The following is a 17,471-nucleotide window of genomic DNA, read 5'->3' on the forward strand; positions in this document are numbered from 1 at the left end:
CGATCCTGGCCTGAGGTCAAACAGTGAGTGACAGACTAGGATTCGATTTCGACTCTTGACCCAGAGGCCTGGCCCTAAACTTACACCAGGGGCTGCAAACTGGTGGCCGCGAGAAGAATGCGGACTGCAGAAATGTTCTGTGTGGGTCACTTAGTATGTAAGCGAAAGCGCGGATAAGTACCAACCATCAAAAATTAGGCGAGTTTACATAAAATCCAGATTTTCTGACTCTTCTTCAGATATCGGAGAACCAGAAAATGAGAGACTGGTATGCCCAAAGATTTGATACTCCACCTCACTGGTAGTCATAGAAACACAAAATAAAATCACCAGAAAATGGAGATTCATACTTGGCTCGCCGATAAAACCTCCTAAGGCTATTGGGCTGAGCGCCTCTCACACGCCGTCATGTCAGCTGGTACCCAGGCCGTTTCGGGGGGCGTTTGGCTTGTGTGGAAGGGCCGAGGGGTGTGCAGGCTCTGAGGAGCGTGGTCTTGTGCGGGTCTGCACTGGTGTGCCCCGCTCGCCTGGCCCCGTCGACATGACCGTAGCCCGAGACACACGCGCGGGCACACTCACGCACACGTGCATAAACGTGTACTTTGCATCCATGTGTGACAGCGTGCGTGCACGCGGTGTCCACCTGTGCACATGCATGCGTGTGCGAACACACAAAACGACCATCCCACGAAGGGATGCTGTTTGCGTCTTCATTTACATGGAGAAGGTAGATCACTTTTACAGGCGGATGCCGCACTCGAGAAGGAGAACCTTCTGAACCAGGCAAGCCGGCTGTGGACCCCTCTTACCAGCACTGAGGTAGGGAGGGCTCTGCCTCAGGGAACGGAAGGCAGGCTCGGTGACAGACGCACAACCAGCACGTCACACCTTCCGGGGCACGCGAGAAGCCTGCCAACTACTGTTCAAAGTCCAGGGAGACTTCTGGACTTTCTTTTATGAACTAAAAAGACTCTAATTAAGATGTCATGAACCCCTGAAACTATGCAAAATTGGCTATGTATGCGTGTGTTTCTTGTGAGAAGGTTTATAGGTTTCCTCGAATTTCCAAAGGGGTCTGTAACCTCAAAAATGTTCAAAAATACTAAATGTAGGAATCCCAGAATATAATCGAGGACATTCCCTAGGAAAAAAATCCTCTCTGGGCAGCCGAGTCAGACCAAAAGGTCGTGGGAAAATAACCCTCCGGCCCTCAGGGATCAGCTACGCATTCCACAGAAGGTGACAGCCAGCAACATCGCGGAGAATGTGCCAGATCGACTGACTGACTCATGGAAGAACCAAGTAAGGGTCTAGCTGCCATCATTCCCTGACAATGTTACTTTCAAAAGAGCGAAAAGTTGAAAATCACATGACACCCCTTACATGTGGGATAGAAACCTAAAAGCAACAAACAGGATAAATGAACAGAGACTCACGGACATGGACAACGGACTAGTGGTTACCAGAGGGGGGGGGGAGGTGGATGGGGTAAACGGGGTCAAATGTGTGGCGACAGAAAGAAATCCCACTATGGGAGGTGAGCACACAGTGTAAATATATATATGCTTTACTGTTAAAGCGTATAGCTGGAATTTGCTGGATTTACTGGATTTCATTAACCAATGTCACCATAAAAAAAATTATAACAACTAAATAAATAAAAGAGCAAACGAGATAATGCTAACGGAGAACAGTGGATTTTGTCAATTAGGTACATATGCTTCATTTGAGAAAGTCCTTTGAATTAAGGATTATATTGGACCCTGTTTAGAGAGTGTAAAAATGAAAGAAAAAAACAGTTGAGGGATAAGTATATACACATATTGATACACATGATTGAATAATACATGATCCTGAGTGTTAATGTGTATATGTACGTATAAACTATAAAAAGAAACCACTCTGTTCCAAATATTTCTTAAAAAAAAAAAAGAAAAAAAAAAGGATTTGTTTTGAGCTAACAAGTGAAAGCAGGACCTAAAAGCCATTTGTTGACTTTGCTCTCCTCTTGGAGGAAACTGACAAATTGCCCTTACTATTAAGAAAACTGATGTCCACATCCATCCTGCCCACCGCGAGTCTAAGGTCCAGCGAGCATGTCCTCCTTCATCCCTGTCCACAGTACGCCCTCAGGACTGCCCACACCTCTGCCTGCCGGCGAGGGCAGAGAGCAGAGCTTGGTTTTCTTGTAGAGAATTCTCGATCTTGGTCTAACACCAGTCACCCCACGAAACTTAGAGACAAGGCAGGGAGGGCGGCTCTAAACAGAGACGTGGCCTTCGAGACTATCCTCTGTGAGCGTCTGGAGTCACACAGTTTTTTAGCCACTTCTTAACCACGCCGCCGTCCTGACCACTGTCCACTGTCCCCGAGGACCGGAAAGCGTGGCGCCTGCTAGGTCCGTCGCCCAGCCCGCCACCCACAGGGCACGCTGACACCGCTCCTTAACGGAGCCCGTGCTGCCTCCCTTCACCTCCCGCTGCGGTCCACACACACTGGGGACTTTCTCTGAGACGGGCCTGGATCACGCTTCCCGAAGAGTGGCATCACGGAGAAGTGGAGGTATGCGGTGACACTGTCCCGAGACAAGTTCGTTACCGCCCTTCAAAGACAACTGGCTGTTTGGGGGCTAAACTTCCCCCATTCCGTCCCATTAACCCTTGGATCTTCTGCATCTCTGCTTGATAAATAACTATTAACTCCAACCCTCCCAACCTAAGATCTTCCGTCTCAAAATCTAGTGACCCAAGAATGTGGGTTGCGATTTCCTGACCCCTGCTCTGTGCTGGGCGGGCTCTGGCGACAGCCGATGATGGCCCCCACCGCCCCCAACGGCGTTCGGAATGCGGAGGCAATAACAAACCACGTGGACTGGCGAAGGCAGGAATTAAACCAGAGGGAGGTGGGGCGCGTGTCCCAGAGCGAAGCACGTGAGACGAAGTGACTATTCCCCTGGACTCTTTTTTAGATTTCATGTCTGGATCTTGTCTGGAGCATCTAACCGAGTGGATGCAGGCCCAAATGTCTGGCATTCCTGTGCTAACTCCAGCCCCGGGGCTGTCCCAATGTCATGGCGGTGGGAGTCTGACCTCCGGCCTTGATTTCAGGGTCCAGTGACTGTTCTGCTCCACGTTAGAATTCCTCCAGCAGAGAACTGGACTAGGAGCCAGCAGGGAACTGGAAGGATTCTAGGGGACCCAAGCTGGTCACCGTCGCCCTAGGTAGAGCAGCTGTCGCTCTGGCTCACGGCCAGAGAAATTGCTGACTGATCTGGCGTGAGTGACCACGGCAGCAGAGGTCCCCCTCCAGGTGTGCGGGGCGGTCTTCAAGGCCCTGGGCTGCTCTACAGCTGAGGGCAAATGGGCCTCCCTGAAAGAAGCTTCTAGTGTGTTTCTATTCTCCCTCACGAAGGCACAGACGTCGAAGGCGCGTGTGTCACTGGCGGGATGGCCAGTGACCCCATGAGAGACCCGCTCCCTCTGAGGACGGGGCTCAGACTCAGAGTTATCGATCCACGTAGGAGCACTGCCTGACTCGCTCCGAGAGAGCCTGGATTGTGCTCATTCGAGCAGAGCTGACTCAGAAGCCTCCGCTCCCAACATCTTCTTGCCTCCCCCGGCCATTCTTGGGGGTGTAAACCGTGAGAGAGTACTCTTCGGGCCAGCAGATTGTGAGTGGGGGAGGCGGGCGGGCTCTGAGCTCAGGTTTGTGCCGAATTCCACTCTCCACTTACCACCTGGGTGATTATGGCAATTATGTAATCTCTCCAAGCCTTTTTCCCCTATTTGTAAGATGAGACTAATCCCTAGCTCACGGGGTTGGGGATTAAATTAATAATGCCAGTAAAGCACTTTTCACACAGTAAACGCTGAACAAACATTATCTATCACTGCAATTATTTCGACCAAGTCCAAATACGAAAGAGTTTAACGAAAGTATCTGTCAAGCAAAAACTCTGCCAAGAAGCGTTTAAGAATTTCACAATTATCGGCAGCTTTAGTTGCCAGTGTAGACACGTGTTGAGTCTCTAAATACTTTTATCAGTGTGACACGTGGAAGCTGAAGACAGCAGAGGAACCAGCGGGGGGTTTGGAGAGCCCGTCCTCGGTGGTCTCAGGGGCCGCTCTTTTCGTACTCCCTGGGGACAAGGACGTAGCTGGCCAGCAAGAGCCAGCGTGTGACCTTAGACTGTTCAGAACCAGGCCGCATCGCCTCGCTCCTGCTTGGGTGAGCCAGCTGTGCCCTGGATTTGGGACGGACTCCCTTCAAAGACAGGCTCGAGGATCGCCCTTTTCGGATGCCACCGCCTGCCTCGAAATGCCCTGCTGTCACCAAGCCACCTGGGTACTTCATCCAGACGCCTCCAGAGTACAACTCCGCTGGGTCCTGGTGCTCTAGACACGCCTGGCAGCCCCCATGCATCAAGGGGAAAGAGACCCCTTTGTAAAACGTTCTCAGATCAGAGACAGGTGAGTTCATAAAAAATGAATAAAGATCTTTACTAAGATTAAACGCGCAGCACGCGCTGAATGCGCGCCTTGTCAACATCACGTTCTTTTGGTCACTCTCGAAGACCATGCTGTCTTCTTGCTCGAGGTCTATGTATGAATCAAACATAATTCTAAAAATTAGTACAATTAGTTTTCTGATGCACAAAATGCCATTTTCCAGAGGAAGACTGGATATTAAATTTATAACTAGACAATAGGGACGTGTTCTGGAAGTGGATGCTATATTTCAGAAACAACTTTCTGAAAAAGAAAAAAATGGGATGCCTCACATCCCACTGGAGAAAATGTCTGTGTGGGTTTTCCTACCAAATTGTCAGCCAGGCTGAGACGATTCAATGGAAGAAAAAATCGTTTTTTCAATGAATAGAGCTGGGCCAACTGGAGACTCACATCCAATTTAGACCCCTACCTCACGTCATACATAAAAATTAGCTCGCGTGGATCATAGACCTAAATATATGAGCCAAAATGATTAAACGTTTAGAAGGAAACATATGAGTAAATCATTGTGGTCTTAGGTTAAGCAATGATTTTTTTAGGTATGACGCCAAAAGAACAAATAATAAGACTGATAAACTGGACTTCATGAAAGTTAACTTATTTGCTTCAATGTACGTCATTAGTAAAGTGAAAAGACAATCCCACACTGGGAGAAGATATCTGCAAGTCATCTATCTGGTGAGGGACTTGTATCTAGAAAATATAAAGAGTTCTTACAACTCAATGACAAAAAAAGAATTACCCAATTTAAAAATGAGCGAACGACCTGAAAAGACGTTTCTTTAAAGTCGTACGAATGGCCAATAAGCACGTGGAAGATGTTCAACATCATTAGCCATCAGGAAGATGCGAATTAAAACCACAATCAAATCCTACTTCGCACCCACCAGAGTGACTAGTTCACTTGTTTAATCAGCGGTACTAAACCGATGAACTGACACTGTGGCCTTGAACGCTCTTCATCATGTACCGCGGACACGTGTCAAGGTCAGGAGGCTCTGAACCAGGAGACTCCTCAGCCAGGGTCAGACGGACCCCAAGGAAAACGGGACCACTGAGCAGCTTCAGGGTCAACCAGTTCCCTCCATCTTTTTTATTTTTTTCCAGCTCAAATAAACCCATCCCAAATGCGGGTGTCTCGGCGGCTGCAGCAGAAACAACCATTCCCTTCTCTCTTTCTTTCCTTCCTCTCTCCGTTCCTTCTTCTGTTTTTCCCCCTGAACCATTCATTGTGAAAATATATTCACACATAGAAAAGTTGAGAGCACGGTGATATGATCGGCCCTATTCCTTCCACTAGAATCAACGGCTGATAACGTTTTCTCCCATTTGCTTTATCTAATCATTTATTTTATTGAGATATAATTCACTACCATACAGTTCACCCTTTAAAGTGCACGACTCACTGGGTTTCGGTATATTCACAAAGTCGTGCAACCATCAACATTATCTAATTCCAGAACGTTTTCGTCACCTCCAAAAGATGCTCTACACTCACGAGAAGTCACTCGCCACCCCTTGTTGCCCTAGCCCGAGGCGCCCACCAATCTGCTCAGTGGCTCCTGTGCCCTGTCCCAGGAGTTCTGTCTAAATGGCATCTACCGTACATAGCCTTTAATCCCCGGCTTCTTTCACTCTGCATACTATTTTCGAGATCCATCCACGCCGTAGCCCATATTAGCACATCTTACGGTTGGATGATATTCCATTGCACAGCTCTACCCCGATTTGTGTGACACGTGGGTAGTGTCTACTCTTGGATTATTATAAACATGCTGGTGTGAACATTCTCACACACTGGTGGGAGGGCACTCGCAGGTCTACTGCTAGACGTGGACTTTCTGGCTCATATAGTAACTATATTTAATTTTTTGAGGAACCGAGTATAAACTTCTTGATTCTTGATTTAACACCGCCAAATTGATGGGCAAACACTTGTGTGTTTTGCCTACAAAGTGTTTACAAATCTTCTCAATTAAAGTGACACAAACAGCTTCTCAAGATACACAAAAATGTGCTGACAATGGATTTTGCCCACTGAAACCAATAAACTCTAGGCTGGTTTTTACAACAGTGTAAAAACCAGGACATATGAACCTTGAATAAAGTTGTGCGTGTGTGTGCGCGTGTGTGCGTGTGTGTGTTAAAGGAGAGAAAATAGAGAATATTTAGCTATACCAATCAACGGCATGTACAGTTAGTCACACAAGATGACAAATCTATAATTATTTGCACAAACTTTATGTCAATAGTTGTCCGAGTGGTCAGCCATCATAAAAATTTATTTACTTCTTATTGTCCTTTTAGGGTAAGAGAAGCATTGCCCTGAGGTGACAGACATTCCAATATACTCAACGTCCCTTTAATACAATATATTAATTTTTACTTGTTCTAAAACCGGCCACACACCAGGGTTGGTGAGGACTGTTTGCTGAAGACTCTGTTCTTGTTCAAACCTTGTCATTCACGGGAGGTTACAAGTCCCTCTGGAAGTTTCTGAGAGAGGGGGAAAAGTGTCTCTGTGCAGGTTTGTGGGAGGGTCTAAGAGCTGCTGTGGAACCGTCTAGAACTCTCCTTCTAGACGTCTGAACAGAAGGTATGACACGGGGACGAGTGTAGCTTTGTTCTGCCGGATCTTCTGAGAGGCCTAGCAGCTCTGCCATGGGGGACAGGGGCCCGGTGGGCTCAGCACTGAGCCGGGAGAGCAAGGGGCTCGGGTGACTAGCACCCCCGGGCAGCCTCCGGGCTCTTCCCGCCCAGGCGCGGGGCTGGGTCCACCCGATCTCACCCACAGCCATCCCTGGGCACAACCATCCCTGATGGGCCCCTCCTGGGGGACAAGCCCTGGGCGGCGGTGTTTCTTCGCCTGGGCAATGTTTAGAAATATTAGGTTGCCATGGCAAACGGGTCACCTCTGGGCAGAGGCCAAGGTGCCGAATACACCGAAGCCCAGCAGGCGGTCATGCGGACCGAGAACCCGTTCTGCCCCTGATGCCACGCGGCTGCCACCGAGAAATGGCCTTTTCAGGACAAGAATCCCAAACTCAAATGCCAGGGCAGGACAGGCAGGTACCGAAGGCAGAGACGAGCTCCCTCGCCATGGTCTTCCGGACCACGTTCTTTTGACACAGACGCGTTTTTGGCGTTTTAATCACAAAGAGCTGCTTTCTGTGATTCAATGTCACAAAGAAACATACCCTTCCACATTTTTTTTTTCCTCGAAACGCTCAGCCCTCTTACCCTGTATTTCACCTTTCCGTTTGTCACAAAGACGTGGGTAAAGGAGCATTTAGCTTCCTTTGAACAGCGCCGCAAGGACAGCGACAGCACAGGCTCGGGGGTGAATGGCACTCGCCACCGAGCATCCGAGAGGAGGGACGAGCGGGCCCGGGGGGGTCTGCGGCACACTGACCATACTGAGTGACCACATTTCACAGTGCCATCCGCCTGCGCGGGCCCTGAGCTGCCCTCGGTGAGCTGGTGGCTTGGCAGAGGTGGCCAGGCTCCCCGCCCCAAATGGGGAGACCCACGAGAATTGCAATGACTTCTGCCCTGGTGACCCACGTGCGGGGGATGTCTGCACTGGCCACGGCCCTTGGGTTCTGCTCAGCAATTACACGGCACAGACGTGTCACATGTGAGTGCCCGAGTGGCGTGTGCACAGCGTACCCGAGAGGGGCTGCCACCGACGGGGTGGTTTGGGTGGCAATTTCTCCCTCCGCAGCCACTCGTGACTTCCGCTGCAGATGTGGAGAAGGGTAAAAGAACTGTTTGAGATGCAGACATGGTGACGACGTCGTGAATTGCTCAGTCAACACAAATTCCAAGGAGGGGACGCCAAGGGATTTGCAAGAGAAAACGCGCCATTGTGAAGAGGCCGAGAACTCTCCTTTCTGACGAGGTCGTCACTCTTCACCCCAAGTGCAAAGGTGGGAAAGGGCACTGCCTTCCCAGGGTCCCCCTGATCTGCCTTAACCTTCTCCTCGGCTTACATTTTCCAGAGCAGCCACAGAAGGGGACAGAAGGCTCTTTGTCCCGGCACCAGCTGCCTTGGGTACGGGCATTCCAAGGAGACGGCCTCCCTTCCGTTCTCGAGAGGTCCCCGGGGTGCAACCCCAGGCCTCGTGACATTTCTGCTTCGGTCACGGGCCACCCACGAGTGTGGGGGCAGCAGCCACGGAAGCCGCGAAAACGGGCAGGCGGCTGCAGGAGTCCCACAGAAGCAACCGCCGAAGTCCCGCCTGGCCCCAGGAGTCCCCGGAATTACTGCGTCCCAGGTGGGGCACGCGGCCACGGGTGGCCTTGCTGGAACCAAGTCATCCCTCTCACGTCCTTGTAGGGGAAACCGAGCACCAGCTTCGCGGCCATGGGGGCACGTCCTTCATCGCTTGACTCATACGACAAATAAGTTTTCTTCCATTTGCACCAAACACGCAGCCGCTGCGGCCCCGCTGCTGGAAACACGTCCAACCATCTCGACAAAAGCCTTCGGAGGGAGGACACAGGGGCCTAAAAAATTCTTTTTCTTTTTCTTTTTCTTTTTTCATTTTTTTTTTTAATGGGTTGAGGAGGAACACAAAGAATTACTTCTCTATCGCGGCAGAAAATGCACATGGTCTTACTGAAACAATCAAGGGCCGGGCCGTGGCCCACGCTTGGACCAGGACGGTGACAGAAGGGGACTGAATTGTTCTGCGGCAGGTTTATAATCAAACCCAATGGCTGCTGTGCCTGGGTGGGGAGGGCCTCAGGGCTGGAGCGGTGTCAGTCGGCAAGGAAGTTCAAGGACAGAGGAGGACAGGGTCTTTGGAGCCACATCCCCAAAGACGAGCGGGAATCAGCCAGAGAAAGAGGGAGCCGGCGCCTTTTGCACCCAAGGCGGCTGCTGCGGCTCCATGCGTTACCCTCACACAGTGGCTTCTTCGGGGGCATCTTTCTCTGAGGCTCCCCGCAGGCCCTCCCTTCGGCTTGCCTGGCCAAATGTGGTCACGTGACCGGTGCTGCACGGGAGGCTGGACAAGTGATTACATGGCGAAGGAAGAAGGACGGCCGTGTCGGGCTCTGTCACTTGAGGTTAGACACAGGCGAGGGATGGCGGGGGAGACGTGGGGGGGGGGGTGGCACGTGGCTGCCAGGCACAGAGCTGGCTGCACCCCCCACGCTCGCCATCACCACGGAACGGCTCCCTCTCCTGACCACCGCACCTTCCGCTTTAAAAGCAAATGTGGTCAGGCCACTGTGCCCTAGGCTCCTCGGTGATGAGCCACTGTCACGCCCTGCCCTGCTCGTGGGACTTGAAGTGCGGGTCTCACGCGTGCAGCTCCGCTGGCGTCTGGCCCACAGCACCGTCCCTCTCACCACGGTGGCTTCTGCACTAGGACACGCACGGCCAGCCTCGTCGCCAGGATGCTGACCGCACGGGGCTGCCGGCCACACTCAACGGGCCCCGCTAAGTTGAACGGGCCCAGCGTCCCCGCCTACAGTCCCGAAAGTCTACTCTGTGTGGAGCACACAGACCCACACAGAGTCCCGGACATGGCCACTCACAGGCCACATGCTCCCCACTGTACCAGTGACTATCAGAGAACTGAGCACGAGGTCCCCTCCACCGAGCAAACACAAAGCCGTCCAGTGAAAAGCGGTCAGGAAACGCAAGGAAAATTGACTTAAGGCGGTAACGTACTGGGCTCCGGGGGACAGGTGCACGAAGAGCCAAGACCAAAAGCTCCCCACGGCCACCCCACCAGCATGAGATTGCTGCACAGTCACCTGAAGTCACCAATGCAGGGAAGAGTGATTGCGTCAGCCTCCTCGCCAGACAAAGGCAGACAGGCTGACAGTGCGTTGATTGGCTTCAAGGGCTTCGACTCACTGCTCCCACCTCCAACCGCCCAGCCTGGGCTGAAGTTCTAGAAGCTTCCTGGTCAAGCCTGCACAAGCATAACCAAAGCTAGGCGTTTCAGGAGAACCCGAGAGTACGACCTAGAAAATCCCTCGGTATCGTTTGGAGTGAGCGGAAATGTGCCGGCGACATCTGTCCTCCCCGGGTCCTGCCCTCTGATGCCCCGTGATCGCCACGGTCCACGGCACCCGTCGGACCAGTGCCCAGGGCTGAGCGTCGGCTAAAGGACCGCAGATGCTCGGGCGTAACTCCCTCCAGACCCGGGTGCAGAGCTGGACGGAAGGCGGCCTGTGCCAGGGACGCACAGAGACCTGCGGGCCAGGATTGGCTCGAGAGGAGACCAAGGCGTGGAGGACACTGGTCTGGTTCGGAGTGGTCAGACACGGCGATGGCACGCTGGCCAAAGGTCCTGAAACACGGCGGCGCCGTCCTGTGTCTGTCTCGGGCCCGGCCGCTGGTTAGCTAGGGAGAGCCTGGCAGCCTTCCCGTCATGCTTAGCTAGTACTGGATTTTCAAAAGATTTTACTGTTTGAACGAAGGTATCTCACAGGAGATAACACTTAGAAAACAGATGATTACAAAAAATAAAAAATAAACACACACACCCTGCGAGAACAGAAGCAGCAGCAAAGCCCGTTCTTTTTATCAAATGCCTCTAGACACAGGTATTCCAACTCTGCCTGGCGACCCAATTAGGAGGCCATCGGTCTGTCTCCCGCAGCTAGGGGACAAGAATGGTCTCCGGGGAGGAGAGGGGGTTGGCAAGGTAAGGACTGGAAGGTGGCCACGCTCCCCTCGGGGTGCTGGGAACTCTGCTGGCACCGACGGGAAGTTTACGGTTGGCAGCCCTTCCGTTCAGGGGCAAGATGCGAAGCCCACGCACCCTGGGCGGGGGGAGGTGCAGAATCCAACCCTGACGTTGGGACAGATGCGTCCCCTGGGTAGCCCAGGGCCGGCAGGCCTCGCTGTTCCCAGCACTGTGCCAGGTGCTTTAAATTCGGAGCCCAAGCCATTTATCAGACGTGAAACCCCAGGGACATGGCCACTCGCCATCAGGCGACCCGACCGGGAGCTTCACCAGGCTTCGGCGTGATGCCTCTCGCCAACGGCCCCAGCCCTAACTCTGGAAACTCTCATTCTGTTGAAGACATTGCCCGTGTGCATGGCTTCTTCGTTCCCGTCCACCAGCCATGGGATCGGCCAGCACCTGCTGGTGGCCTGGCAGGCACAGGAGAAGGGCACCTGGCCACTCTCGACAGGAGCCCTCGCCCCCTGCTCCGTGGACCACCTGCAATCCAATCATACTTTCCTAAGTGTTTTACCAGCTGATCCCTGAGTTGGGATCCGAAGGCCTTCCCCAGGGCTGAGGTCACGTGACGAGTGATTTCCCAGCATGCCCAGGACTCTCTCGGGGCAGAAGGTGCTGGGATCACTCGCTGGGTGTGTCAAGCGCCGGCTTTTCCTGAACTCGCTAAATCTTGTCCAAAAGGATCTTTTACCGTCTGCTGGTTCGTCTGAGCGTTGAGCGCACGTTTTCTGGCCGTAGGGTCATCCACGGTTGTCTCACGCAATCTCACAGTGAGCCCCTAGAGACCGGAACGATGTCTACTCATTGCTCATCATTTTTCTTCTTTGGAACCCAAATTTAGGCTGAGCACAGATATGGAAGAAACGTTTGGCGTCATTCTCCTTTCTCGTCTCATCTCTCGGCTGAAGTAATGAAGAAATTTATGCTCAGGATAAAATAGGCAGAAAAATCGGGTTGGGCTGGGGACACCTGTGGCCAGAAGGCAGTTCCATATTTTGTTACAAATCTCAGAAGACAAAACTTCCCTCAACGGAGCCAACAGAGCCTCCAACCCCCCCAAAACGAGCACGGGGAGACAGTCTCTCCAGGTGGGGCTCCCGTCTGCAGGGCAGGCAGTGTGGGAGGCTCGGCTTCTCCTCTGCAGCCTTCTCCGCTCTCCCAACCCGAATCATCCACCCAAAGGCAGAGGTGATGGTCACGGGCCGGGTGTGGACATGTCTATGAGTTTCGGCAGCACGGGGCAGACGGACACGGGACGAGTAACCTGGTATTCCTACGCCGACATCAAGTCATGTAGAGAGGCTGCGCGCTTCTCCCGTCGGGCCCACTTCCTTCTGAATCAGAACAGGCCGGTGGGACAGACGCTGGACCAGCTGTGCCCTCCCTCCTTGTCCTGGGACATCTGTTCCATGGAGAGCGAAGACAGGAAGTGCTGGACTCAGAGTCGCCAGATCTGGGGCCCTGCTCTCGCTGCAAACCCGAACGAGTCCCCCAACCCCTCCCGGTGACGCGGGAGAACACCCTGCCCAGGCTTCACCGCACGCCGTCCTCACAGCGCTTCTACGAAGACACCGTTTTTCTTTGGCATTTTGAAATCTGAGCTGGAGGCCGTGCACAGTCATTCGACCGCCTGAGGCCTCACAGGCAGCAGAGCCACTCCCTGTGTCGCCCACTGTGGGAACACCATTCTTCAATCCAAGGTTGGAAAGGCGCAGATACGGAGGGCCACCTGTACGCTATGCCATTTTCTAGATGCGACTTGAGCATCTGCGGCTTTTAACACTCACAGGAGTCCTGGAACCAGTCCCTCGAGGTCTAAAGCTACACTCGGATGTTTGACTGCGCGAGGAGGGTCAGTGTCCTTGCGCCCGTGGTGTTGACGGGTCACCTTTATTCTGAAGGCGGAGCAGGCGGGAATTGCTGGTGGACTAAGAGCATCAGGCACCTTCTGGAGCACAGAGCAGACAACAGCTAGAAGGAGCTAAGAGAAATCAGAGTCACCGTTTGCCGCGGCGGGCAGGTGCTACGCAAACGCTTTACATCTCTTTGTTCTCCTGCTTAATCCTGACAGCACCACGAGGCGGGCCACAGTCCCAACGCGATCCCGCAGACACGGTGAAGGTTACAAGGCCAAGGGCACGCACGGCCGGGGAGCACGGCCAGCGGCTCCTGGAGCTCCTCCCTCGGCTTCGCGACCTGCCCCCCCCCACCCCGGCACCCCAGCCCGTGCCTACATTCTTCACTCCCTCCGACATTCACACGCAACGCTGGGTGTGGCAGAAAAGGACTTCTTGGCCTGAGAAGAAGTTTTCTTCTTCCAAGACGAAAACCTCTGGGGGTTTCTACTTAATCTCAAAACTGCTTCTCTTGGCAGCTAGAGGCTGATGGCAAAGGAAGCGCTGTGCCCAGCCCATGAGGACGCCCCGGGGGGCTCCTGCCGGTCCCCTCGCCCCGTCTCTCTGGGAGCCCTGCCATCTAATCAGCAGCTCGGCCAAGGTGGGGAGGAGCGGGCCATCCAGCTGCTCCCGGGACGTCCCCGCCAAGGGCCCATACGCAGCTGTTTGGTCCTGTTTGATTCTGTAACCATGGGGCACAGCGGACAATAGAAGATATCTGGATGTTACGAAACCAAACAAGAGAAAAGCAGTAGGAATCTGGGGAAGGAAGCGCTGAGTGCAATTGGCTTTAAAAAAAAAAAAAACACTGATCATTTCCATGGGCCCAAACCCGGCCGCACCGTGGGAAAAGGGAGAGGCGCCGAGTGCTGAGCGCTGTGCGAACAGTGCCCGTCGGCAGCCTGAGAGCCGGAAGGCGCGACAGCCCCACGGCGAGCCGGGGCACCAGGTCCTCGGGCGGAAACGGGATTTCAGGGATGGTCCCCTCTGTCGGCTGAAATGCAGGGCAAAACCACAGTTAACGGCGGGGACCGAAGTTCTAGATTCAAGAGAAAATCAGAGCCAGGCCTACATCACGTGAGAAGAAGCCGCGCAGTAAGGTGCACGGTGTCCAGAAGCACGGGGGTTTCATCCGCAATCATTCATTCCCTCATTCATTCATTCAAGCGATCAGCGGCGGTCACTGGGCCTTCGAGCCCCGTGCCGGTGCCGAAGGACACGACACACGAGTTCTGCTCTGCGCAGCGCGGCGGCTTCCAGGGGCAGCGAGGGCTCAGTGCCACTGCGGCTCCTCGGACGGCGGCACGGTGGCTGTCCCGGCTGACCTGCGAGCCCCAGGAACGGCCGCTCCTCCGGGGAGCGCGTGAACCCACAGCCCTGTCGACCGCGGGCGGTGAGCGGCACGACCCGGTCTTCCGCGGCCCCGGCCGGGCCCGCCGTGTGCCGGCTGCAGCCCCTCGCGTCATGCTTGTCTTGTCGTCCTGCCACGGGCGCAGCCCCGGACACGAAGCGCGGGTTCGCTGGTTGGTTTTCGGTGCCTAACTCTCAGATTTGTTCAGAGCGCTGACGAAATATATAAAAAGTCCTCTGTAAACTCTGAACCGTGACACAAATGCTAGTTAGCGCTCTACGAGATCCCGAAGGGTCTTCCATGTCCCCTCGTCCAAAGCGATCTCTTTATGGATTGTGACGACGTACCCGAGGCCAGCGGCTCGTGTCAGGGGCACGGGAAAGTGCGAGCTCGAGCTCACGCCCAGCCAGGACCCCACGGGAAGCAAAGGGTGTGAACATCTGAGTTCCACAATGACATCTGTTTTCCACCCTATACTGCTTTCCCATCACTCTAAGCACAGTCAGATTGAGCGTTTTGTTCTTGGCGGAGTAGGGTTTCGACCCCTCGGTGAATAAAGGTGTGCGCGATAGCAGATAAAATCGGAGACTGTTCTGTCACCCAAGCGGTCTGTTCCCGCACCGAGAGGAAATGTGAAACCTGGGAGACGTCAAGGGCAAGCCGGATGTAACCAGGGAGAGAAGGGAAGACGGTGGGAGACGGGGAGGGTGGGGAGAAGACGGGGGGGGCGGGGCAGAGGGAAAAGGTGTTTTTCCAGCACTCGGTGCCCGCGGCAGCATCGCCGCCTGATCAGAAAGCAGTGAACTCGGTGCCAAGGCTGGTGGAGGGGCCGGCCCAGTCTCGCAACCAGAGTCGCACTTGCTCTGAGACGCTCGGTAAAGACCCACGTGCACGACGGTAAACTGGTGAGCTTCTGTCTCGGGGTGATCGCGTAGCTCGGTGGGGTCCCCTCTCCTGTACTGGTGACCAGGAGGCTCAGAACCAAGCCTGCTCCCAGCCACGGTCACCTTGGGGCAGCCCGGCGGCCCCTCCTCCTCTGGTCCTACGTGCCTTCTGCCATAAGCAACCTCAAGACTTCCCGGGGCGGGGGGGGAGTGGAATAAAGCGAAAGACTCAATTTGCAAGAAAAGAGGCAACAGAGAATGCAGAAATGATCACGATTTATACATCGGCCCCTGATACCATTCTTCTAATTCCCAACTTACCAACGGTGTCGCACGGTTCGTCTTTGTAGACGCAGAAATCTGTCCTAAAAAGGAAAAAAGTAAAAAATAAAAGTCAGGTTCAGGTGTACACAGGACCCCCAGGAAGGGGAGGCAAAACATTGTTGATTAATCTTTCCTACGGTGATGTGATTGCTTTGGTTTCCAAGAGGGACCCACCCGCGGTTCCGACTGGAGGACTCTCCCCTCAGAGCTCAACTACTCCATACGAAACGCTCAGCTGCTGGAAGGGCTCCTCCAGCAGCTGCTGAAGACTCCACCCGCCCGCTCCGACCCAGCGATGCCGGCACTCGAGGTGCCGAAGACTCTACTTGAGGTTCTGGTGCACAGAATTCCCTGGGCCAGGCCCGACGCGTCCTGCCAGGCGCCCCAGGCATCCTGCGGACCCACGGGAGAGGGCAGCCCGGCTGGGTGGGGCAGCTCTGCAGGTGTGGGCCCAAAGCCGGCTGGGGTGACAGCGAGTGGGAGCCGGGGCTGATCCCGTCGGCAGCTCACACGGGTTTTGCTTACTCCGAGTTTCTCATTTTTCCGTAACGGACAAAGATACGTTTTGGTCATCAATTCTAAAAACTTGCAAGGAAGCAGCACTGGCAGAGAGGAAACGAAACATAAAAATGGGGACGTAAACGTGCTCGCTGGTCCAGGGTCTGCCTCGCCCCACCTCGGCTGTCTCGAGCTGATGCCGTGTGAAGGTTTCAGACGTCTCGCAGATCTGTCTCTCTCTGTCTCTCTGTCTCTCTGTCTCTCTGTCTCTCTCTCTGTCTCTGACAAAAAGACCAGGCTGGCTAAGACCTCATTCCAGGCTTTCCCAGAATGAGCAGCTGAACGCGTTGGAAGCTTTACCCACGGCCTCGCCTGGGCAGAGGGAGAAGGGGCACGTAGCTTCGGTCCAACAGCAGAGAACGGGACCAGGGACGGCGCCTGGTTCGCGGGCAGCAGTGGGCACCGCCTGGAGAAAGCCAGCCCTGTCAGCCGAGGGGTGTGGGGTGCTCTCCCATCCCACGCTCGCCCTGAAGGGAAACGGGGGTTCTGGAACGATGCGGCCTGCGGCCCTGTCTTTTGCTTTTCCTGAGGAGGGAAAGAGAGGCGTGGTGGGCTCACGGAGGACCGAGCTCCGTTAGAGGCCTGGCTCGAAGAAGTCCGCCAGACTCCGAGTCTTCGCTCTCCTTCCTGTTCAAGTGCCTTTCTCAGAAAGCAAAAAGCCACGTCCCCGCAGGGCGGCTTCGTCTCCAGGGCATCCGGCTCCCATGGCAGGTTCGTGACGGACACGTATGGAGAGGCTGTGGCGTTCCCTCAGGGAATGAAAGAGGCTCCGGACGCAGCTCTCCGGTCTCTAAGTCCAGGCAGCTGCCACCCTTCGCTCCCCAAGAGAAAGAGGGCTCTGTGGATCTACACAAGTGTGCGATGGGCGTGTGACTCACCACACTCCCAACTTCGTTTAATGCTCTGCTGTCGCCGTTGTGAAATTCTTAATAATTTTTTGGCCATGGCGCCCCCCATTTTCATTCTGCACTGGGCCCCTCAAGCCACAGAGCGAGGCCTATGCATAACCCACAGCCTGGCATACAGTTCGGGCTTAACAAATACTGGCTTCTTTGTTATGCGGCTAACATACCTTTCCAGAACACTTTCGACGTGCCCTGCAAGCTTGGTGAGGGGGCCTCGTCTGTCCCATGTCTGGAAATCTGGTGAAATGTACGACTGGGCCCACGGGCACTCAGCGAGCTCTCGCCGTGAGCAAGGCCCGCAAGAGGACCCCTGGGTCAGGAGGTCAAAAGGAA

The 17,471-nt window shown here is 54.2% G+C and overlaps 1 protein-coding gene across 1 annotated transcript in view; it reads right to left on the reverse strand.

The window, feature by feature from the left end:
- The window catches only part of ADAMTS17 (ADAM metallopeptidase with thrombospondin type 1 motif 17), a 194,812-nt gene that overhangs the window by 116,595 nt on the left and 60,746 nt on the right, over positions 1-17,471 (reverse strand). The window contains exon 7 of the mRNA XM_036232032.1: positions 15,673-15,716. Within this exon, the coding sequence (XP_036087925.1) occupies positions 15,673-15,716 (44 nt within the window). The remainder of the gene's footprint in view (positions 1-15,672; positions 15,717-17,471) is intronic.

The sequence above is a fragment of the Rousettus aegyptiacus genome, unplaced genomic scaffold (assembly GCF_014176215.1).
Source record: "Rousettus aegyptiacus isolate mRouAeg1 unplaced genomic scaffold, mRouAeg1.p scaffold_m13_p_14, whole genome shotgun sequence".
Classification (NCBI taxonomy): domain Eukaryota; kingdom Metazoa; phylum Chordata; class Mammalia; order Chiroptera; family Pteropodidae; genus Rousettus; species Rousettus aegyptiacus.